Here is a 23,112-nt window from a genome sequence, read left to right as displayed (position 1 = left end):
ATTTATATGTGTTTATGGCCTAAATGCTAAATACGGAATAAAATAAAGTGTTATGATACGGTTGAAAGGACGTGCAGAATTTTGGGGACATACTGTACTGTAATTAAGGAGATGACCACTTGCATACAAAACTCTCTCTGTATACTCACTGAGGCACATGGACTGTATGTGTCCTCAGCCCATCAGTGATCCCATACCTTCTTCTATCAATGTAGAGTTTATCCAGAGTTTGTGTTTGCTTAACAATTCCATGGGGAGGAATTTAAGTAACTGACCTTGGTGGGGATTACTTTGCACACATGGGCAGATACTGCGGCCTGTTAGGCCTATTAGCTAGTGGCCATCCCAGACACAAATCCTCACCCCCAGGCTCATATTTATAAAATGCCAGGCCTTCTCTCCTGCTGCTTTTCCATCCACGGTTTCATAAAATGACATATGAGGTTCTATGTGCAAACAGCCCTCTGGGCATCCTCCTGACTCACACCCCTGAGATACAAGACAGCTTCAAATGTCCCCTTTCTCCCTCCCTCCGCTCGTAGGGTGAGCTAGGATGCCGATCGTGAATGGGGCCAAATAGTATTAAATCAGGGGGCACCCACAAAACAAAATAATCTGCATTTATATCTGCGGAGTAAGGTTACACATGCCATTTCTATTTCTGGGCCCTTGGATAAACACCGATTAGTCTACCACACTGGACGGGGTTAATAGGAGCTTGTTTGGTGGGCAAGCACGACACCTCAAGGCTTGGCCTCGCCGATCGATAGGAAACATTGCTGTATACGTGCACAGTAGCATTACTGTGCACAGGCATATAAGTTGGTAGCAGCTGGTGACTTTTAATTGAGTGTCAATGGACATGTCAGCCACAGTGGGGAGGTCTTTCCATGTAAGGAATGCTCTGCACATAGTCCTTTTGTTTGTTTGTTTGTTTATTTATGCATTCTGGGAGTTGGGGCAGGCTGTGCTGATTGAAACAAACAGGCCACAGTATGTATAGTAATACAGAGTCTTGCAGGCAGGGAGTTATGATTCACTGTGCTGTTACTGAATTTCACATCTTCTCTCTCTCTTTTTTTTTTCAATGGATGCTGTTTTACATTTGGGAAAACAATTTTATGAAGTGGTCAGGGGTCAACTGGGGAGTAGGAAAATGGCAAAGATGATACAGTACTACATGTTATTTTCTTGATGATGATGACAAAGATGTTATTTTATTTTATTTTATTTTAAGACATCCAGGTGGGGCTCATCAGTTCAGTAACAGGCACAGAGAAAATAGCATGAATATTTTCAGGTGCATGCCTGTTAATGTAATTTCACATTTTTCTATCAACCACTGTTGTATAGAGGGTATTATGTGTTTATTATCAATATTGACTTATTGGGGTGATGGATTTAATCAAAAGTGAGAATTCTTGTGAAATATAAAACTATGCTTGTTATATTATGAGAAATTCATTTTTCCCCCTTTCCTTTTCTTTTTTGTTTAAATGTATTTAAATCTGCAGTCTGTTCTCATTGAGGCAGTCGAGAAAATGTAAAGTCATTGCCATATCATCCAAAATCACTATAGGGGCTGGTAATCAGTTGTAGGTAAGTATTCTCACAACTTCAAATGCATAAAGTCAAAGTTTTAAAACCCATTTTTTACATCCTGGGTGATATAAAACCTCAACCTAAAAAATAAGGAGATGGGAACAGTTTAATCTTTCCTGGGGGTGCTCTGTCAACATTTTGAGAGCTAAAAGATGAAATTCGAACTAAATCCTCTGTCTTCTTTCCCCCCCAAATTCACACCCTTATGTGGCCCCGAGAGCAAACCTGGGAATTTGTAGGACCCAGCAGACCTCCCAGCCCCCGGCTTCACCTGTTCGCATGCACATTTCTTCCCCTTTTTTTTTCACTTGGGATTGCCTTCCATCGCCCCATGATAATGACCAAAAACCTCATGCCTATAACGATGCTGTCGTACGTGGGCTGCTGCTTGCTGATCCTCTCCGCGTCTTTCGCCGGTGCCTCCCTGGCCGAGATGGTGTTCCGCTGCCCGGGCTGCACCGCGGAGCGCCAGGCGCTGTGCCCAAAGCTCACCGAGACTTGCGCGGAGATAGTGCGCGAACCGGGCTGCGGGTGCTGCCCCGTGTGCGCCCGGCAAGAGGGCGAGATGTGCGGCGTGTACACCCCGAGATGTTCCACCGGTCTCCGATGCTACCCGACGCCCGATTCGGAGCTTCCCCTGGAGCAACTGGTGCAGGGCCAGGGGCAGTGCCGGCGCAAAGTGGACACCGAGACGACCACTTTCAGCCAGGAGCACCGGGAGCAAACCAGCGGTCAGTCAGTTTACTGGAAACCTGCTTTTCTTCTATCAATTTTTAATGACACTGTCTAGACTGCAGCCTGAGGAATAGTGTAGAAATATTGCATTGTCATGAAGGCTGAGCCCAAATCTGTGGAAAATAGGGACTGTTACTCAACAGTGAAGTTCTGGTGGATGATATTCCTTCCTGATATTTTTTTATGATGTTACATAGCCTACATTTAGATTTACTTTGATGTCTGCAGCCTCACAGCGTTCATTTATAAGCCCATTTGGAGCCCTTTGCCTGCAAACTTGAAATAATCTACAAGTTTGCACTGCCAGCACTTTGTGAGATGTGCAATTCCTCAACTTCAAGTAGAGTAATGACCTATTTAATGCGCGTTGCATGAGGTATTCTTACACTCCTTTTAATCCCTGTTGCTGCATAGACCTGTTTTAAGTGTTGTGAATCATCCTGGTGTGCATGAGGTGAGAGAATCAGAAAGGAACAAGTTAGCCGCAGTTATGCTCCAAACAGCTGGCCATGCAGTCTTTCCCAATATCAAAAAACCTGCCCTTAAAAACCGTGTAACAGAGAAGAGAGGTAGTGGCCTGCAAAAATTCCCAGAAGTTGTACTCAGTGGGATGGACACAGAAAACATCATAGTATTGATGTTGACATTTCCACAGGGGAGTGGAGAGAAAGGAACGGAGAGAAACAGCAAGAGGAATGCTGCATTGATTGGAAAAGTGGACTTCAAGCTTTGACCAGATGTAACTGTAAACTGCTGTTGACAGTGACTGCATTAACTGGATTGTCTAGCTGGAAAATGAGTTGGATGTATGTGCAAGAAGGGTCACAATGAAAGCTGCGTGTGGCCAGGAGCCAGCGAGGCTCATGTGGTTTGTGTTTAAACAAAGACAGGTCACAGTGAAGAAGAAAAGTAAACAGCCTCATTAATTGGCTGATTTTAAAGGCTGCAAACGCACACAGTCAATGAGGGTCCAGTGGAGCCAGCCAGGGTGTGATTTCTACTCATTTCCAAATCCATGCTTTGTCAGAGTTTACCTCCAGACTGACACGTGTTTATTTTGGCACTGCACTCCTGGAACGTAGAGAAACTACCGGAGATGGCATTCAGAGTAACCCTGTTCTCTGCAGGACTCTCCGGCGTGCTGACAAAAGGCCAGAACTGCTTCATGACACATTTATGATTTCATAATCATCCAACATAATGACTTAATGCCACATTTATGTTACCTATGCGGTAAAGTTTATTTCTGTGGTCCCTTCTCAAGCAATAATAGACAAGTAATAAAACAGGCATGGAGTGCGGAGTTACATAAGAGCAAAACACGGGAACAAAATACATGAACTCATCATGTAAAGGCTTGCTTGCATGGAGGCAATTTGTAAGATATCAGATTTTTTTTTTCCTCATTTGGGTTAGGCTGTGCTACAGCTTGCAAGTTGAAAGCTCTGAGATGTGGTGAGATGTGTTCAAAAGAGGAAGGAAAAAAAAAGAAAAAGAAAACAGTAAAAGCTCAGAAATTGGCTCCAAAGGCTGAATGCGGAGTTGTTTTGGATAAAAGCCTTTGCTGCTGCAGATGGAAGAGTGATTTCTGACAAAGACAGAGGTAAAGAGTGTTATGGTGAGCGGTCTGAGTGAAGTGTGCAGCCCTCTCAAGGTCGCACAATGAAAGAGGATTTTTCTCATCAGAAGTGAGGCTGAATGTGCCTCGAAATTTTCTCCCTCTTTCGTCAAAACTGCAGATTCACTCCCAAAGATTTTCAGCTGCACAATAACTTGTCAGGCCGCCCGTTAAATCCTGTTCTATACACCCCTCGGTTTCTGTAACAAGGCTTGATAAATTTACTGTTCTTGTTACAGATGGTTACTGTCAGTCTCATGCTTTCATTTGGCCCAGTTTGAGACTCAACTGACTTGATTTCCTGTAATAAATTCTTCTCAGATACACAGCAAAAAAGAGGAAGTAATGAAATCCCTGATAGAAATCAGCTCACAGGCTCTTTTGGAAGATTGAGAGCAAACTTTAATGTTCTGGGCACTATCACTGCATCTCCTTTGTTCCAGGAATTAATCTGTAAATTAGAGAAAGGGGCTGATTATAATACAATAATGAGGTGGTTGTATTTAGCTGAGCAGGGGGAGCGGTGACTCTTAAGCTGATTTGACACCCTGGGCAAAGAATCAAAGGATGAAATGCTGCAGCTGCTTTATTTGGATGTTTACAGCCTTCAACATCCTGTTTTTCAGGCTTATTTTTATTCCACTCCCTCAATTTAACCTGTAAACCTCTTAACAAGGAACACCAAGGAAATGTCACTATATCTCATCAGATGTGACATTCACACAAAGGAGCAGGAATTGATCTGATGTGGATTATCCACAGCTGCACTGACAACAACGGTCTGATCCCCGATCCTGGTCTGATGTGTCCTGGAACAGCCGAACAGCTGAACAGCAAAGAGGTCAAGAGTCAGAGCCATCATTTGACCTTAGAGTGAGCATTCACAGATATTAAAGAGAGGAGGAGACGATTGTTTTGGTGGAAACTAATCAATCAGTGGAGGAAAGAGAGATGAAAGTGCTTCAGTCCCTTTCTTGTTTAGATAGAAATACGCCAACACCTATAAAACACAGGGAGGAAATAAAGTGGAGCAATGAATTCATTTAGCCTCTTGTTTGTTCTAATTAATGATGGCACATGGCTTTTCTGCTCTGGTCAGGACCACAGGGAATTTCTAACTTATTAGTAATTCACAAATTAATCAGCAGCTATTGCTTCATAAAAAATGACCTCCACAGGGAGCACGAGTGTTTCAAAATGTCACGTTCAGATCAGCAGCAGGTTTTTAGGCCCAGGCCACACTGGAAATTAATTTGCAATAAACTGGAAATGAGTGAGTAAGGTGTTTGACAGAAAGTGTAAAAGTGTGAGGTTTTTCTGAATAGTGGATGATAAGAAAGGCTGCAACTAATTGCTTTTTTCCATTGATTAAAAAATAAAAAACATAACCTGGATTCAGTCAAATAATGTTTTGTTCAACCTACAGTGTAAAAGTACAAAATTAAAGCATGAAATCCTCACATGCATGAGGCTCAGACCAGCTCTGGTTGCATGGTGAGGGTCATATCTCTGGTTGTAAATATCAACTATATAAGAATCGACAGAGACAGAGTTAGAGGAGATGCCGCTGTGATGTGAATTCAGCGAACCGCCCGTGTTGTTTCTGTGGTGCCGGGCCGAAACTCCATCACATCATCATGCATGGGGCCACGAAGACATGTGGATCCGCTGATTTCAGCTGATCATCTGAATTGAAAACATGCATTGCACTCAGTTAAGCAGAAAGAAACCAAATCCTGTGCGCTCTTATTTCCTCCCCTTGTGCCCTTAGCATCCCTGATCTGTTTGTTTGTGTGTGCTGCATGAGTGATTGTCTGCATGTGTTACACTGCAGGCAAGTCTGCTTTCATTAATATAACCCGGAGGAATTATTTTGGCATGTGCGGCCCTACCACTTCAAGTAAAGCTTTAGTTTGGTGCCAGAGCTATCTCAAATCATGACCTTATCTCAAAATAAAGAGAGCATTTAAGCCACCAAAGATGTGTCACAACATCAGACTACCTGAAGCCAACATGTTGGTACATCTGTCCCACTGAGCCCTCTTTAGTTTTGGTTTCGGTATCTCTATCGGAAATTTACAAGTATTCACGGAGTATAGAGTATCCTGGGATGGATTTAGTAAGATGAGATGTGATGATGATGATGAACCAGGGGTGGCTGTTGGCAATTTGAGACCAATTAGTTTAAAAAAAAAAAAAAAAAAAGGGATGGATGGATGAAATGAGAGGCTCCCAGGTCGCATGTAAACCCAAGAACTGATTACAGTGGTTAATTCCAAGTGATATCAATTTCAGACTTTTACTGATAACAAAAAGATTCAATGTTTTATTAATTTTTCAGCTGAAATGCCCTTATTTGAAATCTCTCCCCATTCAAAACTAACACGCACAAGTTTCCCACCACCCCCTCTGTTTATGCACAGTATCACTTGATATTCAGTTCCCACAGAAACCTGGACCCAAATAAAGGTTCCTCTAATCAGATTGGATGGGCGTTTAGATGTTTTGACTGGGATCGTACCATATATGACCCTGAAGGGGAGCAAGTTGCTCAACGAAGCCCACACAGAGCGCATATTTGGCTGCTTGAGTGTCACCTGAATGTGTAAAAAAAAAATGGATACAGAAAGCAACAGCAGCCAGTCTTCATTACGAGATCACGATAATTGATTGTTAATTCCTTAAACCGCCATTTCTTTCCGTGTTAATTCCACCCAAAACTATTCAGACAATGAGAAAGGGAAAACCTGATACAAACCCTTTGTTCTACTCAGCACTGTTATAAAAGTCGTTATGGAGAGGAAAAAATGAGGTGGAAAGAAAAATGGGGAAAAAACCTCCTGTGCCATCTGGTCGCTGAAATAACATTGTTAGCTAACAAGGGGCATTCCATGTGTACCTGCGGGGGCGTCCAGACGGAGCCCACAGGACTGAAATAGCTCCGAGATAATCCCCAGGCTTCTCCAAAAACAGGGGCATTTGTGCCATCTCCCCCCCGGGCGTCAACTTCACGTGTACCCGTGCCAAGAATCTCCTCGTGCCTATTGAGATCCAGAATAACTTCCCACCCTCCTTTTTGGTCAAGGGTGATTTAAGACAATACAAACACTGTCTGAAATGCTACTGACACTGGAGGGGAAGGGGACACGGGGTGCTGCAGGGGAGCGGGACAAAGGAATGGGAAGACATCGTGTACATCGTGTCCTATCTATATTGTGATTATCTAACTTTTGAAGATAGTGAAAGAAAAGATATATTGCGCATCTAATAGCTTATGTCAAATGTATATGAAATGCACATTTATGTAATCAATGATTTGCTTTGTTCTCGCCCTGATAACAGAGGGAGCTGCAGACAAACAACCATCTAAACCTTCTCACCCACTGTTTTGGGCGTTGAGTGGAACCAGAGGATGACGCCTCAGTCATTAACCTGAATGATGGATGTCTTAACTCGCCGGTGACACCGCAGGACGCTCGTTCACGTCCCTGTACAAATCGGCCCCCACAGATTGTAGTGGAGCTATAGCTGCCTGGTCTTTTGGATGCCGCGCTGTGTACGTACGTGCCCGAGCCTGTCCAAAACCTGCTTGTAGATGACTGTTGCGGGCCAGAAAGCCTGGAAGGTAAACACATCTGCACTCTGCTGAGTTTGTATTTCTAGGAAAACAGTCCCACCAGGCCTTGTAATGGATGATGGACTGCGGCTACTCTTCGCAGTGCCTTTCATGAACGCCTTAAGTGGCACATGACCTATTTCACACTTCAGAGGCGTGTTAAGAGGTTTACTGGAGAGATATGCATTACTCTTTTCATTTTCTACCCATTTCTACATTCCTACGTTTAAAGGGATGGCTCAATTTCGGCTCTTTCGCTACTTAAGAGCCTCTCTCATCTCTGTGTGTGCAGTTTTGAGGTATGTTGATCGGTGGTCTGAGGTTAGATTAGATGTAGTGGGAAGCAAAAGTAATTGATCCCTTTGGATTTACCTCAAATTATGTCCTTAAAATGTCAGATCTTCATCAAAAGTTACGATTATGAGCAATCTATTTCAACACACACCAGTCAAACCGTGCTCAGATCTTGGTGCAGTGTGCACGATGTCCTGCCACGGACAACCGCAAGCCACTGCTCTCTAAAAAAGCAGCTTTCAGCCTTGCCTGACTCTCCACAGCACCACAGGGAATTGTTTTATAGACTGATGAGATAAGGTTGAATTGTTTGGGAAGAACACGCAGCAGCAGTATGCATGCTGTAAAAAGGGCTCCGCATACCAACTTGAAAACATCATGATTTGGGGCTTTGGGCCCGGACAGCTCGATATCATCCAGGAGGGAATAAATTCTCAAGTTTATCGAGGTCTCTTTTCAGGATCGTGTCAGGGCAGAGGTCCACCTGCTGAATGAATTGAATTGATATTTATTTAAGTGTCATGCACCAATTAAGGCGCCCAGCCTGTAAGGGACAAAACAAAACAAAACAAAACAAAAACCACATGGAATTCACTTTTTCTTAGTGTCCAGGCACTTTTTATGAAAGAAGATAGTAAAGACTTCTTTTCTGAAGAACCATTCCAACTTCACCTCATCATCACTCAGGCTCCTGAAGCACAGGAGAAGCTCGGTGATGCAGCTGTAGAATTGAAATATCTTATAAATAAATATTAACACAGTGTTTAAACAGTTACCTAAATGTTTGAACTTTTATTTTCACTTTTTAAACTTTTTTTAAGACAAAAAATAGAAACAACCTACATACAAAATGGGCTTACAGCACATGACATTGTTAAATGAAGTAATTGAAGTAAGAAAAGGAAAGTCAGAGGCTATATGAGGATATAAACAATAATCAAAGTAGCCCAAATCCATGAACTTTTAAAAGCTAACCCCTCTCCATCCCTTCACTTCACAACACACACACCCACGAAAAAAACAGTCCATGTGTGTCCATGGAAACACAATGGCGCGGCAGAACGCTGGTGCATGCGCTTGGATCTTTCCTTTTATAACCCCGTCCGTTTCTCCACCACCACGGCCAAGTCTGCCATTTGCTCAGTTGACCAGAATCTGGACAATCAGACATGACACTTCTGGCTTACGTGCCATCTGGGAATTCAACATGGATCAGATATAGAAAGGAAGCCTCCCGGGCCATTGTGTGAGGATTAATTCAAGCAGTAGACTGGACAGTAGGCCTGCTGCTCTGTTGATACTGCTGATCCCCAGCCCACCGCTGTGGGACGGCTTGTACTGCAGAGGCCTAGTGCCCCCTAAAAGTGGGGTCCTGACCCTCTGTGTTTGTGTGTGTGTATGTGTGTGAGTACATTCAAGTGGGAGATTGCTGTTTTCTTGCTTATAAACCGTCCATTCCTGTCTGTGTGTGTGTCTGTGTGTGTGTGTGTGTGTGTGTGTGTGTGTGTGTGTGTGTGCGCCCACACGGTGTATTTGAGCGAGCGGCTCAGGTTTCCTCAGAAGAGAGGGAGTGATGGTATTGCGCTTGGATACTGTGGGGATTATGTAAGACAGCAAAACAAAAGTCACCCCAGCTGCCAATATTCCTGAGCGTGTTGTGTGTTTATCTGCACAACTTGCGCGCACACACACACACACACACACATGTGAGGACACACCTGATTTCAGTTGACTTTTGCCCCTTTTTGCGAAGAAACCCGGTCTTCAAAGACAAGCCCGAGAGAACATGGTGGAGCGTCATAGGGGGAGCTGAAGTCCAACAACACCACATCTATCTGATGGCAGAAGGCGCCAGCACCTTGTTATTGCTTCGTTTGGAATTTCCTTTCTCCCGTTCTCTCTTAGGCCTTTTGTAATCATATTCTACAACCGGACGTCAAATTTACCTCTTGCAGAGAATGCCTCTCCAGTCCACCACCACCACCACCAACAGTAACACACACTCGCTTTCATTCTCTGTCCTACAAATGCCTTTCCACAAGTCTGCACGTTACAGCTTGGCCCTTGCATAACTGTGAACTCTTCCACGTTCTGGCCGACTATTTGACCTTCTCCACTGTCTGTGCTTATTTCCCTTCTTTCCTTCAGGTGTCAAGTGTAGTCTTGCATACGTGAAATAAAGGCCGTCCTGCGAAAGAAAAAGAGAAAATAAACAGTCTCCTTCGCGCATATAGTCACCGTTTGAGTGGCTAAACGGAGCTGAGATGTGATCATGTTGCTTTCTGAGGAATTTGACTTATTTCGCTTAAAGTCAGCTGGTTGGGAGTGACACTCCCTCCCCATCAACCCTAAACCCCAACCCAACTGCGAAGTATGCTCTGTTGTCAGAAACAACAAGTTGGCTTGGACCTGATGGCCTCTCACATTGCTCGCTCCATCTGTTTGAAGAGAGCATTCTTGTCTTTTTTTAGATTTATGTTTAATAAGACTTCAAGGAGAGACAAGATGGTCAAAGTCAATGAAAAGTGGCTGGAGGGATGTTTCAGTGATAGTTTACTTTTTGTGGTTTTGTGGAGCAGTTGGAAGTCGTATGTCTTTTTCTAATGGCTGTAAATCAGAAGACAACTTTCTTTCTTTTTGATTGTTGTGCAGGGATAGCAGCTTTTGGATGTGATGCACCACATGATCGGGGATTAGAGATAATGATACACAGATGCTACCCAGACCCTATTAGGACAAATATGATTCAGACTAATCATACAGTCTTCCAAATACAAGTGTAAAACCTTACATCTCTGATGATAACCTCCGTTGTGTTCGTTTATCGCCACTTTCAACATCTGACTGTGAAGCTGAATCACATAACTCGGGGGGGAAAAAAAGCAGCCATGGAAACCTGACTGTGACTGAAGTTCAGCGGTGGCCAACATTTCTCAGCCCACAAGCTTGTTAATGGAGCTGCATGTGGTTCCTCCGCTGTATGAGAAAGGAAAAGGATTCTGGTGCATTTCAGAGCATTTTAACAGTAGTTTTGGACACACAGACCGCACCGTATTATCGCTATTAGTTAAAATCTCAGTTGTGACAATGTGGAAAATTGTCACAAATGCAAAAGAAATGCTAAACGTGAACAACTGGGGGTGTAAATGTTGGCAGGGAAAGCAACGCACAGCTGAGAGGTTTGTGCTCTGGAGGCCAAACTGAAAAGAAAGATGCAGTCAGCTTTTGTTCCCTGGAAGGCCCAGGTGCACTAGATCAGCTAATAATCAATCACTTATCCAATCATTTAACATCGTGGGGGATAACATACTGTAGAGTTTTGTCATCTGTCTCCCCCCTAAGACTTGATGTTTCCTACAAGAATAAACTGTAAATGTTCAATAAAACAAGCTCATTCTGCTGCCAATTTCATGACGAATACAACTGAGCATAAAAAGAGCAGGCTGTAGTCTGTCTACTCTTCCAGAAAGAAGCAGAACATGTCCTTTTATTCCCCTCAAGGGGCTCAGGCTGCAGGGTCACCGTCACCTCTGCAGCTGCACAGAGTCCGTCTATCCATTTCCCCCCAAACCTTTTTAGCAGGGCAGCCCACACTCTTTTGTCACTCTGAAAAATGATCTGTGCAATTCAGAGCTTATCTCGCCCCCACTCCCCAGCCTCTAAAAAGCCCCAATCCATTACCAAAATGATGGCAGGAGGGCAGCGGGGTGGCTGAGTGCACGGGGGAGACGGTCCAGAGGAGTCGCAGGTTAAGTGCTTTCAGCGGCAAACGTGTCCATCAAAATGTCCTTGGAACATTTAATTTCTACCCTGTTGTTCATTCCTTTTGACTTTGTTCACAATGTGATAATTCATTTTTTTCATAGAGGAGAAATTGTCAGAGCCCGCTGGCAGTTTGATTTTATGGCTTTTTTTCTTTCTGCAGGTGAAGCTGTGGAGCCGCTGGCTGAGCAGGGAGTCAGCGACATCCCAGTGGTCAGGAAGCCCAGTAAAGAGACCCCGTGGCTGGGCCCCAAAGAGAGCGCCGTACGCCAGCATAGACAGGAGATGAAGACCAAGATGAAGACCAACAAGGTGGAGGAGGTCAAACCTACTCGGCCTAAACAGGTGAGGCCTCTCAGCAGAAGTCTGAGGAACTGCAATGACTTGTTTTTTTGGTCGGTAAATGAATGAATAAATCATTTTATCCAGGCAACATGGTGTTAAAGCTTTCCCTTTGTGCAATGTGTGACATCATGATGGCAGTCGGTCCCACTAACTCAGGAGTGCAGGTGTAAATCTTCTGTAGTCACGCTCAGTCAACAAAGCAGCGCCTCCCTCTGGTGCAGCACGTCTTAATGTTTGGATGTTTCCCTGACAAGTGTTTTATTGCTGCATTTGAAGATGAGTCAAAGTGCTTTTTAACGCCTAAAACTGTCAATAAATTTGAGTAGTGCACTTTGATTTCATTTCAAGGCTCACAGGGAAATACCAAATCGTAATTTCTGAGGGGATTAAAACTGTCATGACACAAAGAAAAGTCTTTTTTCCCCCCACTATGTTTTCCTTCCATTCAGCTCTCACACCAAACGCTGCCCTTTAATCAACAGGCAGATTTTCACTGACCTTAAATACACCTGAACTGCTCTGCATCCCAGAGCCGGGACTCGTGGGTGAACCCCGGGCATTTCTAACCAGCATCGTGGTATTTTCCACCCGCCATAAAAATCATTTAAAGGTTATTGCTCTTCCAGAAACTTTATTTCTCATGTGTCCCAACAAGACATTTGGCTTCACTGAATTGTGGGGTAAACCTGAGGTCACTGGCAAGAGTTATTATTCATTACTGGCAAGAATCGTGATTCATATGCTCATTACCAGAAAGCCCTTCAGCTTTCTAGGTTTACTGTGTGTGTTTGTGTGTGTGTGTTTATGTGCATTTTATTAGATTTTATGTGTTGTGTCCAAAAGAATGTGCCGATTGCCATGCAAGCACATCTTAGTGTTGATGTATCTTGGAATAGTTCTCTGCTGTGTAAATGGCTTTTACCAAGCTTTTGGATATTTTATAAATTAGATTTTCATTATTTAAAATGTAAAAACAGATGAAAGTTATATAAGAGATGTGATTTCTTTTCTTTTCTTTTTTTCTGTATGTTAAAAAACACTTTTTGCCGTCGCCCACATGTGTCAACGAGACCTTGTGGCTCTGACACGCCCAGATGTGACCATACGGGGCCCGTAAACATGACTGTTGTTGTTGTTTCTGCTGCTTTCAAGACTCAGTGTCAGCAGGAGCTCGACCAGGTCCTGGAGCGGATATCCAAGATGCCCTTCAGAGATAACCGAGGGCCCCTGGAAGACCTGTATGCCCTGCACATCCCCAACTGTGACAAGAGGGGGCAGTATAACCTCAAACAGGTGACTCCAGGCATTCTGGGAAGGAGGGTGGTTAGGAGAGGGTGTACACTGCAAAAACTCAAATATCTTACCAAGAATATTTGTCTTATTTCTAGTCAAAATGTCATTTCTAGTCAAAACAAATCTCATTATACTTAAAATAAGACTCATCTTATTAAAAGGTAGATTATTTTTAGACACTTTTTACTTCTTTCAAGCATATTTTCACTTGAAATAAGTAGAAAAATCTGTGGAGCAAGTTTTTCTTCCTTATTACAAGCAAAAACAACTTGCTATCACTGGCAGAAGTGAAGATGATCGAAAAACAAGTACATTTCTAGGTGACGAGTCTTATTTTAAGTGGAAAGAGGTTAGTTTTGACTAGAAATGAGACATTTTGACAAGAAAGAAGACAAATATTCTCTGTTTTTGCAGTGTAGCCACCTGAATGTAATTGTTTAGAGGCTAAAAGATGAATAAAGCTTCACAGGAATCAATTGAAATTGTTATGTTTTCACAGCAGCATAGTCATTTTGTTGCACAAACAGCACTAAGGCTTGTCACAACTCTGTAAAATCATGATAACCTCCAATAAAATCATTCTTTTTCAGTGCAAGATGTCTCTCCATGGTCAGAGGGGCGAGTGCTGGTGTGTCAACCCTCACACTGGCCGACCCATCCCATCAGCCCCCACCGTGAGGGGCGACCCCAACTGCAGCCAGTACCTCAGAGAGCTGGAGCCTGAGCACCCTGACATGGCCCAGATATAGAACGGCATGAGACGAAAAAACAAAACAAAACAAGAAACTAAAAAACTGTAAAGTACTTGGGAACAAAAAAAAACCAAACATCTGAGTAAGCTATATATTATCTTTCTGTGTGTATGTTTCTCTAGTTCATTTGATGACAGTGACATTTGAAATCTTAACCACCAAAAACGATGAAAAGATAGAGTCCAGCTTGCTGCGTAGGATGTGAGTGCAGATTACTTTTAGAGGAGGAGGGGGTGGGGGCAGTAAAGATAAAGAGTCCTCTTCCTCATAGATATTCAGTAGGCGTCAGCTGGAGCGTCAGTGTCTTTGCTTTACTAATTGTGACTGTGCTCAGATTTGCTCTGTTATCAGTGTTTTGTACTGTATGTGTTGAAATATGAAAAAAGCCTTCAACATATTTGATGTTTTTAGGTGTGTGTTCGTGTCCTAGCTTGCAGACTACTGTTCCGCCTCATGCTATACTGTAGGCTTCGAGTACACCTGGCTTTTAATACACCGTTTAAGATGAAACGTAGTGCGTGTTGGCAGTAGCGTGCATTAAATGTTCAGCACTAGGGGGGACATGACTTTAGACTGCCTAGTCATAAGCAGAAAACGCTATTAAAATGTTAATAAATTCAACTTGCGCCTTTGTTTTTATTTTTGCACTTACAGATAAGATTTTGATGGCTTAAGGTCAAAGGTCAAGGCCAGTTTTACCTCACATACTATGTCTAAAGTGATGCTTTAAATGCTTTTTGTTTTAAAAATTGGAACCATTGTGATAAACGTTGTGTTTTAACCCACATTGTCTTGTTGGATTTGACTCAAAACTGCTCCAGTGGGTCAAATGACTGGGTGTAATGTGATAGTAGTGATGAACTGACAGATAATTATCACCAGGCTTTGAAGCTCCCCTCTGTGCTGCTTTGCTGCTTTCTGTGTCTTCTCCTATAACTCCAGCGAGACAGCGAGCGCTATGGGTGGAAACATCCCTGTCGGTGATGTAACGGGAGGGTTGACAGCGCCGCCTGCACGGGGGGTCACCTGAGTGACAGCGTCAAGGTCACAGAGATGACTTATCACATGAAAACTCACCAGCTGACTCATCAGTCTATACAGAGAGACACAAGTGCAGATATGCATCTTTGTGAGTACAGGAACTTTATTTAAATAGTGATTTGTCATTTAAAAAAAACAATGAGTACACAAATTACACGCCTGATAAATATTTCACCATAATGTTCACATTAATCTTTTTTTTTTTTTAATTGAGATTCTGAAATGTTCAAAGTGTCACTGCTTGTGTTTCAATGTGCGCTAGAATCAACAGCACAATAGAGGTGTTGTATTGGGAAGAATAGGCCGATGAGCCCCCGTCAAAGCTCTCCTAACATCACAAAGGAGTGACTTGACATTAGGAATGTCTACAATTATAAGTCATTAGCTGAACATTAAGATTATTACAACAAGAAAAACAACAAAACAGATCAAATTCTGAATTGTAGAACAAAGATATTTTGTCCTCTGTCCGTCGTCACATGTTCAGCAGCGCATGAGCGGAAGATCATGATGATCTATGTCAGCCACCAACTGAAAAACCATAAAAACTACAATTCCTCCAAACCACATCCACACCTGAAGTTGTTTTCCTCTTTTGTGCCGGAGTATCCCGCATTCAACAACCCAATGGATCCACATGCAAATCAAAATTCAAAGCGGTGTGGGGCAGAAGGCACTTGAATTTACATACAAACTCAGCGACCTTGCTCTTCGCTGGATAATGGACCCGATGGGCCCTGGGAGCAGGTCACCATCGGCCGACGGATTTGCCTGTGTGGTGGCAGTGAGGACCCTACACATGGAAAAATAAACAATGTGGGGCCTTTGCATATGATTTGGGTACGAGCTCTGGAGGGAAAAGCACAGCGATTGCTGGCCAGTAGCTTGGGTAGACCGGGCTTATGAGAATTTAAACAAGAGATTTGGAAGTTGAGAACTATTAGTGGCATGGCACATACAGCACACACACACACACACCCACACTCTATCTCTCACACACACATACACAAATCCAGGAGCATGCACACACATGCATACACATGAATTACATTAACAAACAGTGGACACAGTTGTCAGGACTATGAAAACGGCTTTTCAAAAGTCAGATATGGAACCGATTACAGTACAGTATTTGTGTATGAGCGAGGCTTTGTTTTCTTTTCTGTTCATGAAAGCACTTTGGGCCTTAGAGCAGGAGAATTTAGCAAGCACCTATGTTGAAAACTGATGTTTTTTATTTATATTTAAATCCGTTAATTTGGCAATGAGACAGGTTTGCTGGTTTTAAAACAAAAACCTGCTTCACGAGCGAGCGCCGGGTTTGACAAGCAGAAGCAAACGAGGCTCATCTGACAGTGGCAAAAAAAATAATGAGCTACAGTTACGGCTAAGTGCACTGAGAGGACAAAGCCTCAGAGCAGAAGCTGACTGAAATCATTTCCATAACTCATAAGCATACTGTTATTAATTCATGATGTGATCTCCCACAATTGAATGCTGAAATCTGAGCATGGATTTCTTCTTGGTTTCTTGGCTCAAGGACGGTTACTGCTCCCCTGCTAAGAAACAATGTAATGTAGCCTACAACTATGGCATTTTTACACTGTTTAAATCATATGAGATTTAATCTGCTGACAGGAGGACTTTGATCTACGTTGCAAAAACAATCAAAGCCATCATGCCAAATGAGCCAAGAGAAGGCCATCAGCTGATCTGCCTCCTGCAGAGCCCTTGCTGCTTGGTCTCCTGCACGTAGACTAGTGTTCAGTGACAGTAGGTGGAGGGCTGTATTGTTCACACAAATCACAATTAGTAAAACGTTGCTAATTTAGATGAAATCTGACTTTGTCTCATAAATTTAGGAGTATATAAGTTGCTACTCAGACTCGGTACACAAAATGTTATCAGTATCATACAAATATATATAATGCTCTATTATCTATGGATATAAAGAGAGGAGGCGTTAGCTAAACTCAGACATAGTACACAGTCGGTGGGGAGCCAGAGTAAGACCCACATGTGCAGACTTTTCATCTAAGCAAAGCTTTTCAGTTTGGCTCCCCTTTGGAAAAAAAAAACAAAACAAAACAATAATGCAGTCCATCACACCTGACCATATATAAGCATTTGTGCCATATTCTCCTGACTGGCAGTCATTACGTGAGCTAGCTTGATTGGCAGGTTCTCAGAGGAACGGAGCTTTGGGTGACTCGACAACCTCATTCGTTGCTGTTGCTGTTGCTGCTGCTGTCCAGATCCTTGCATTGCAGGTCTCCTCCGGCGTAGTTGATGCCGGGGATTTTCACGCCGAACCGGTCGACGCACCAGCAGATCCCCCTTTTTCGACCGCGAGACGGCTTACACTGCAAGGAGCGGGTGATGAGAAAAGGATTAGACGCTAAAGTTGGATTAAAAGGTTTCATATTGGTCTGACAGAACAAAAAAAAACAGATGATGAAGCAGCACAATGATGGTTTCCACACCTGTTTGCGTTTGAAGAAGCCCTTCTTGTCACAGTTGGGGATGTACAGTGAGAGAGCCAAGACCCGAGAGGTGTCTTTCATGCTCTGGATGAGATTATCCAATCTTCTCCTGCAGGGCCCCTACACACACAGACAACAGGTGTGAACTTTGGTGATCATGTTAAAATTATGACTTTAAATGCCCTTGAAAGTTTGTAAAAAAAAAAAAAAGAAAAGAAAAAGAAAAAATCCCTAGAAATCAACTCCACTAATGAGAACTTTAGTGATTTGTCATTTCACACGTGTTCACACCACCTTGTCACGTGTGAAAGTTGCCCTGTGGGGCATCTTGGCTGATGTGTCAGAACTGGTTTCCTTCTTGTGTGCAAAACAAATAAAGCCTGAAGCACTGGGATTCAGTATCTGAGCTTTCTCTGATTTACAATTGAGCTGCATTTGTCAATATCCACGCTGGAGAAAATTGCTCCAAATCTCAGTCAAAGGAGCAAAAAAACGTCTCTCTGAGCTGAGTCAGTTTTTCTCTCTGGAATGCATCTTTGTAATCTCTACTTCACTTACGAACTCGGGGTCCATTTTATCCAGGCTTAGCGGTGAGAAGTCCAAGTTGCTGGCATGTCCCACCCTGGCCAGCTGCTTCTTGCGGTCCTTGGCCTGCTTCATGGCCTGGACCTTCCGACTGCTGATGTGGTCTCTTCCATATAAGGGCACCTTGGTTTGGGGCAGCATGGACTCGGGGACGGGCAGCAGGGTGTCATCGTTGGATTCATCTTATGGAGAGGACAAAGACATGAGGTTTGATACCCATAATGACAGGGGTTAGTGCATTTTTTTATATTCTCCTCCTGGTATGTAAGTCTTGTGTAGTTTACATGCAGCCTTCTGCATCTGGCAGGAATGTGTACTGTATGCATCACATGCATGCTTGTGCAGATAAAAATAAATCAAAACATGCCCCCCTTAGTGCTACTAGTCATCACAAACTCCACTCTGACTCTGAGTGCACCAGAACTGAACAGTCTCTGCCAAACATGTGCTTTCATTTCTTTAAAAATCCCATAATTAAAAAAAGACAAAACCCGAAACAGTCATTCAAAACTCCTTCCAAAATAATTCTTGTTATTGCTCATATTAAATTCACATTTCAAATTGGTCTCAAACTCATCTGTTCACAATTGACCCTTTCTTAAATTATTACAGGCATGGGATTTACAGAATGAAAACACAATTACAAAAGCAAGGAGAAGAATGTGCAGCTGCAGTTATCTGAAGCTTGATTCACGCAGGATTACTGTTATCAGACAAGCTATGGTCGGTAATTTACACCGGAACTTTACAAATTACAGACATGGCAGGATTAAAATAACCAATGATACCAATTATTACCAACAACTGAATGTCCACAGGTAATATTAGTCCTGTGGGAACAAGGCTTCAAAGCATTTTTTTCTCCTTGCTTTCAAGAAGACAGTTTGAAGATGGGTCAAAATCAAAAACACTATGATGGCTCCCACCTGGAAATATTTGAGCGGCTAAAATTAAAAAGCAAAGTTAAACTCAGGAGGGCACAGGACAGGAGCGTCCAATTTGGAAACGTCACAACACAACGTGATGATTTCACTGCACCAGCTAAATGCTTATTTAGTACAGTTCGTGGCTACCGGCCAGTTTCAGACTGGATGTGTTGACATACTGGACAACATAGCCTACATTTATGGCAAGTCGGGTTGCCAGTTTGGGGTATATGTAGACCAGGGGTTTTAAAACTTTTATAGCCAGTGACCTAAATGAGACATTTAGTCTCACCCTGGCACCCATGCCCATGAAAACATGCTATTACACTTGTCATGTGGCAACCCACCACAAACAGCCGCAGCCCAGTTTGGGTCCCAACCCCCCACAGAAGCCCTCATGTACATGCACCTTTCATCTGTGCAAAAATACAGCTCTTTTTGCGAAACTCTGGGGAGTCGCACACAGTCGTATAGGCTACAAACCACAGCCCTCGCCCCTCTCCCTCCATCCCACCCCTCTATTCATTCGACCACAACGGCTGTGTTGAGGCCGGATCTTTCTTTCCCCAAAAGCTTTAAACTGATATTTGACTTCATTTATAGCTTTAAACATGCATTATCCTTGTACGAGTCCTAAGCCACATTTGGCCCATTTCCACTGCTGTGTCACGCACTTGTTTCCGCTGCATTTTGGCAGATTGCAAACTCTGCACATAAACCCCTCCGTTTCTGCACTGACGTGATCACTAAGCTACTAAGCTAACTGGGCGGTGAAACAAGGTCACCGCCTTGTTGCAAATGATGCTTAAAACCTCCCGAGCCCCCCCTCTCCCACCAGTGATGATGATGATGGTGATGGCGATGATGTCATCGGTGCCCATAATGACAGGTTCTTGGAAAAACCAGGAGAGATTCCCTCCAGTTTCCTGCTGACACTGTTTTTTTCCCCCCTTTCCTCCAGAGAAAACTGAGGCAGATCAGCAGCCACTCTTAAGTCCAATCAAGTCTTCACTTGGTAATCCTCCAGCTTGTCTAATCTGACCTGTGCTGAGTGATCACGTCTTTCTTTTTTCTTTTTTTTTCCTCCTCTCTCTTTTCCTCATGTTGAGAGGCAGTGATACGGAGAGCTGGGGCTCTGCAGGAACACTTCTCTCCTTCCTCCCTCCCTTCCTTCGTCACATGCACTTGTGAGCATGATGAAAATACTCCACTTTTTTAGCCTTTACCTCGACTTTGATGACAGCTTATGCTATTATTTCCTGAGCTCTGACTTCTGTGCACAAAATGCTCAAAATGCACACTCCTCCATCGTGGTGCATTACAGTAAAGTAGCTGTGCAAAAAATCCTACACTCCATGTCTAAACAGCAACTGCTGCTGCACATCGCGGGTGTAAGGTTTAATAAATCCTCTCAACTGTCATCCTTACATGTGTTTATCAGCGTGCATATGGGTTTTGTTTAATTTATGTGCCAAGCGAGCGCCCAGCAGGAGATGCGGTGTTAATGGAGGAGCTAGCTGACGGGCAGACAGGCAGGAGGGTGGGGAGGGGGAGGGGAGGGGAGGGGAGGGGAGGGGAGGGGGGCTCAGTAACCCACGCTCAGCCTGTATTCTGCTGAATCACTGCACAAGCCTGCCTGCAGTGCTGAGACACAGAGAGAGAGGGAGGGAGGGAGGGAGGGAGGGAGGGAAAGGGGGAGGTAAGAGAGCGGGGGAGAGCCTGATGAAGGGACCAGGGTGGGACTAACAAAGTGTGGTGGGAGGGAGCAGATGATAGTGTGGGAAAGGGAGGAAAGGGGGGAAGGAGAGATGAATAGTTCTACAGTGATTCCTCTGATGAGGATCTGCTCTCGAGGTTGAAATGATCTTCCTCTGGTTAAACGAGTGAAGCCAAAAAAATCTTTTTGACTGCAAAGTGACTAAAACGAAAGCCGATGACAAGAACAACTAAAAAATGGACTGTTAATGTGGGACCGATAGCCGGCGAACATGCTTATCTTTGATAGAGCTAAATTGAATGTGACATTGATACATTTATCTGGCAACGTCTCAATGCTTCCCTCTCTTATCTTCTGCCGTTTGTTTCTGGACTTAATGCTAATGTTACTTAGCCAGAAAAACTGCGGCTCTTTGGCTCAGCCCACTGAGGTTTAACTCAGCCAGTAAGATTATTTATGTTTCCAGAGTAGCTTTGCTTCAACACTAAAACTCCAATCTGTAGGAAAATAAAGCACAAGAGAGACTGGAAAGGGTGAAACCCGGAGAAGAAGAATAGGGTGGAAAAGATGAGGAGGGACAGTAGCCAGGCAGGGAAAGAGGAGAAGAAGCAGTGTGGTGGGAGAGAATAAAGAGACGGGGACAAAAAGGTGGGTTAGGTGTGGGAAAACTGTACAGGTGGTAGATGAGGGAGAGTAGAGGTGTGCAGTGCAGCTGACAAAAGAGAGACTGAAAGAGAGAAAAAAGGAAGAAAAGACAAGAAACTGAAGACGGAGGGAAGATGGTTAAATATGATTTCACACCTTGGAGGGAGTGAGTGCGAGGGCCACAAGCCAAGATTTGTCACAAAGCTCCCCTCAGTGCTTCCCAAAGCAGACACAGTGACTGTCCCTGAACTGCCATTCAAAAGGAGCCAAACGAGGAGCCTCACAGAGCACCACCTGTAATCTTCCCTCTTGTTTTATGTCAGCTGGCTGGTGAGGGCCCCCGGGGGCGACGGGCCGGCTCACACGTAACCCACTGATTTACAGCTCGCAGCCACACAAGGGCCTTTTTCAAAAAACCCCAAGATGACAGGTTGATCGGCACTCGGCACCAATTGTTGACAGAGTTCACAGGGTCAAGACGCATGGGGGCCCTTTAAGTCGTGTGCCTGGGTAATGACAGGTGTCGACTCGTCTTAAGGAGGGCTGGGGAGTTGACCCATATCAGCCTCACTGGCTCCTAAAGACAAGAGGAAGGGCATCCACCCTCTCTCTTTGTGCTTCATCCCTCAGCTTCTCTAAACATAAACTACATTCCTGCCTGGTGCAGGGCTGCAGGCTTCCTGACAGAGTCAAGCATCATGGCTGGGTGTGAGATTGATTTTTGGATTAGTGATTATAGTCTAGAGATCTCTTTTTTTCCAACTGCATCACTGGCTGAGTCAGTTGTGGGCTTCATTAAAATTCCTGCATTGACAAGGGAGGAGTAATATCTGCCCAGCTGTTTGTTATTTCTTTGCATCAGAGCCATTTAAAGCCTCAGCTGAAACATGATTTGTGCAATCAGAGGTGACATGATACTGGCATTTCTGGTTGAGCACTGCAGATTTCAATGCAGCCAATTGATGACTCGATTAATTCAGTTAATTAATGTCCATATAAATGCAATGACCTGTTTAAGTCATCGCAGTCAGTGTTCTGAATCAGTCATCTCCGTGCACCAGGCCTACCTTTTGACGGGTGCAGCAGTTTATACAACTTCTCGTTCCTGCAAACCCCCCGTCCGTGCAGGAGCGCGTGCAGCGGCTTCTCCTCGCCGTTCTTGGGCAGGCAGCGGAGTCCGCGCGTGCACGGCCCGGTGTACACGCCGCACGGCTGGCCCTCTTCGAGCGCGCACGTCAGGCAGCAGCCGCAGCCGGGCTCCTTCACCAGCTGACAGCCCACCGGCACCGGCGGACACATGGACAGGGCCTTCTGATCGCACGGCTCGCACGGCACGTACGACGAGCCGCAGCCGGTAATGCTCAGCAGGGGAAGCACCAGGAAGGAAACACTCAGCAGCATGGTGCGCTTCTCGTCTAAAAAAAAAGAAAAAAAAAAGCAAAATGCAGGGGTGTCTGAGCGAAACCGCAGCGATTATCAACTAAATCTGGTGACGAATCCTTTCTTGGCAATAGGTTTGAGTCCGAACATCAGTAGGGTGTCCGCTGCATCCACAGGTGCCTTGCGCACTAAGGTCCCAAATGTCACCGCATCCGATGCTCGCAATCCACGAAGAGAGTCACACACTGCTCACCCCCCACTCTGCGCTGTGCTTCAACCTTGCGGTCACCAATTTATTAAAAAAAAGGCAATAAAATA

The 23,112-nt window shown here is 44.1% G+C and overlaps 2 protein-coding genes across 2 annotated transcripts; one reads left to right on the top strand and one right to left on the bottom strand.

Moving 5' to 3' along the window:
• Window positions 1-1,933: 1,933 nt before the first annotated feature.
• On the top strand, window positions 1,934-14,583 carry igfbp2a (insulin-like growth factor binding protein 2a; the record flags this gene model as incomplete). Its single annotated transcript, XM_083986349.1, has 4 exons — window positions 1,934-2,333; window positions 11,791-11,972; window positions 13,125-13,265; window positions 13,856-14,583. 4 exons carry the CDS (start codon window positions 1,934-1,936, stop codon window positions 14,012-14,014), a joined length of 882 nt encoding a protein of 293 aa, XP_083842475.1. The 3' UTR covers window positions 14,015-14,583.
• Window positions 14,584-17,277: 2,694 nt separating this feature from the next.
• On the bottom strand, window positions 17,278-22,815 carry igfbp5a (insulin-like growth factor binding protein 5a; the record flags this gene model as incomplete). Its single annotated transcript, XM_083985182.1, has 4 exons — window positions 17,278-17,421; window positions 17,542-17,661; window positions 18,100-18,308; window positions 22,482-22,815. 4 exons carry the CDS (start codon window positions 22,813-22,815, stop codon window positions 17,278-17,280), a joined length of 807 nt encoding a protein of 268 aa, XP_083841308.1.
• Between the last annotated feature and the right edge of the window lie 297 nt (window positions 22,816-23,112).

This window comes from Trachurus trachurus (genome assembly GCF_905171665.1).
Source record: "Trachurus trachurus genome assembly, chromosome: 2".
Taxonomy (NCBI): Eukaryota; Metazoa; Chordata; class Actinopteri; order Carangiformes; family Carangidae; genus Trachurus; species Trachurus trachurus.
This window is presented reverse-complemented; position numbering and strand designations above follow the sequence as displayed.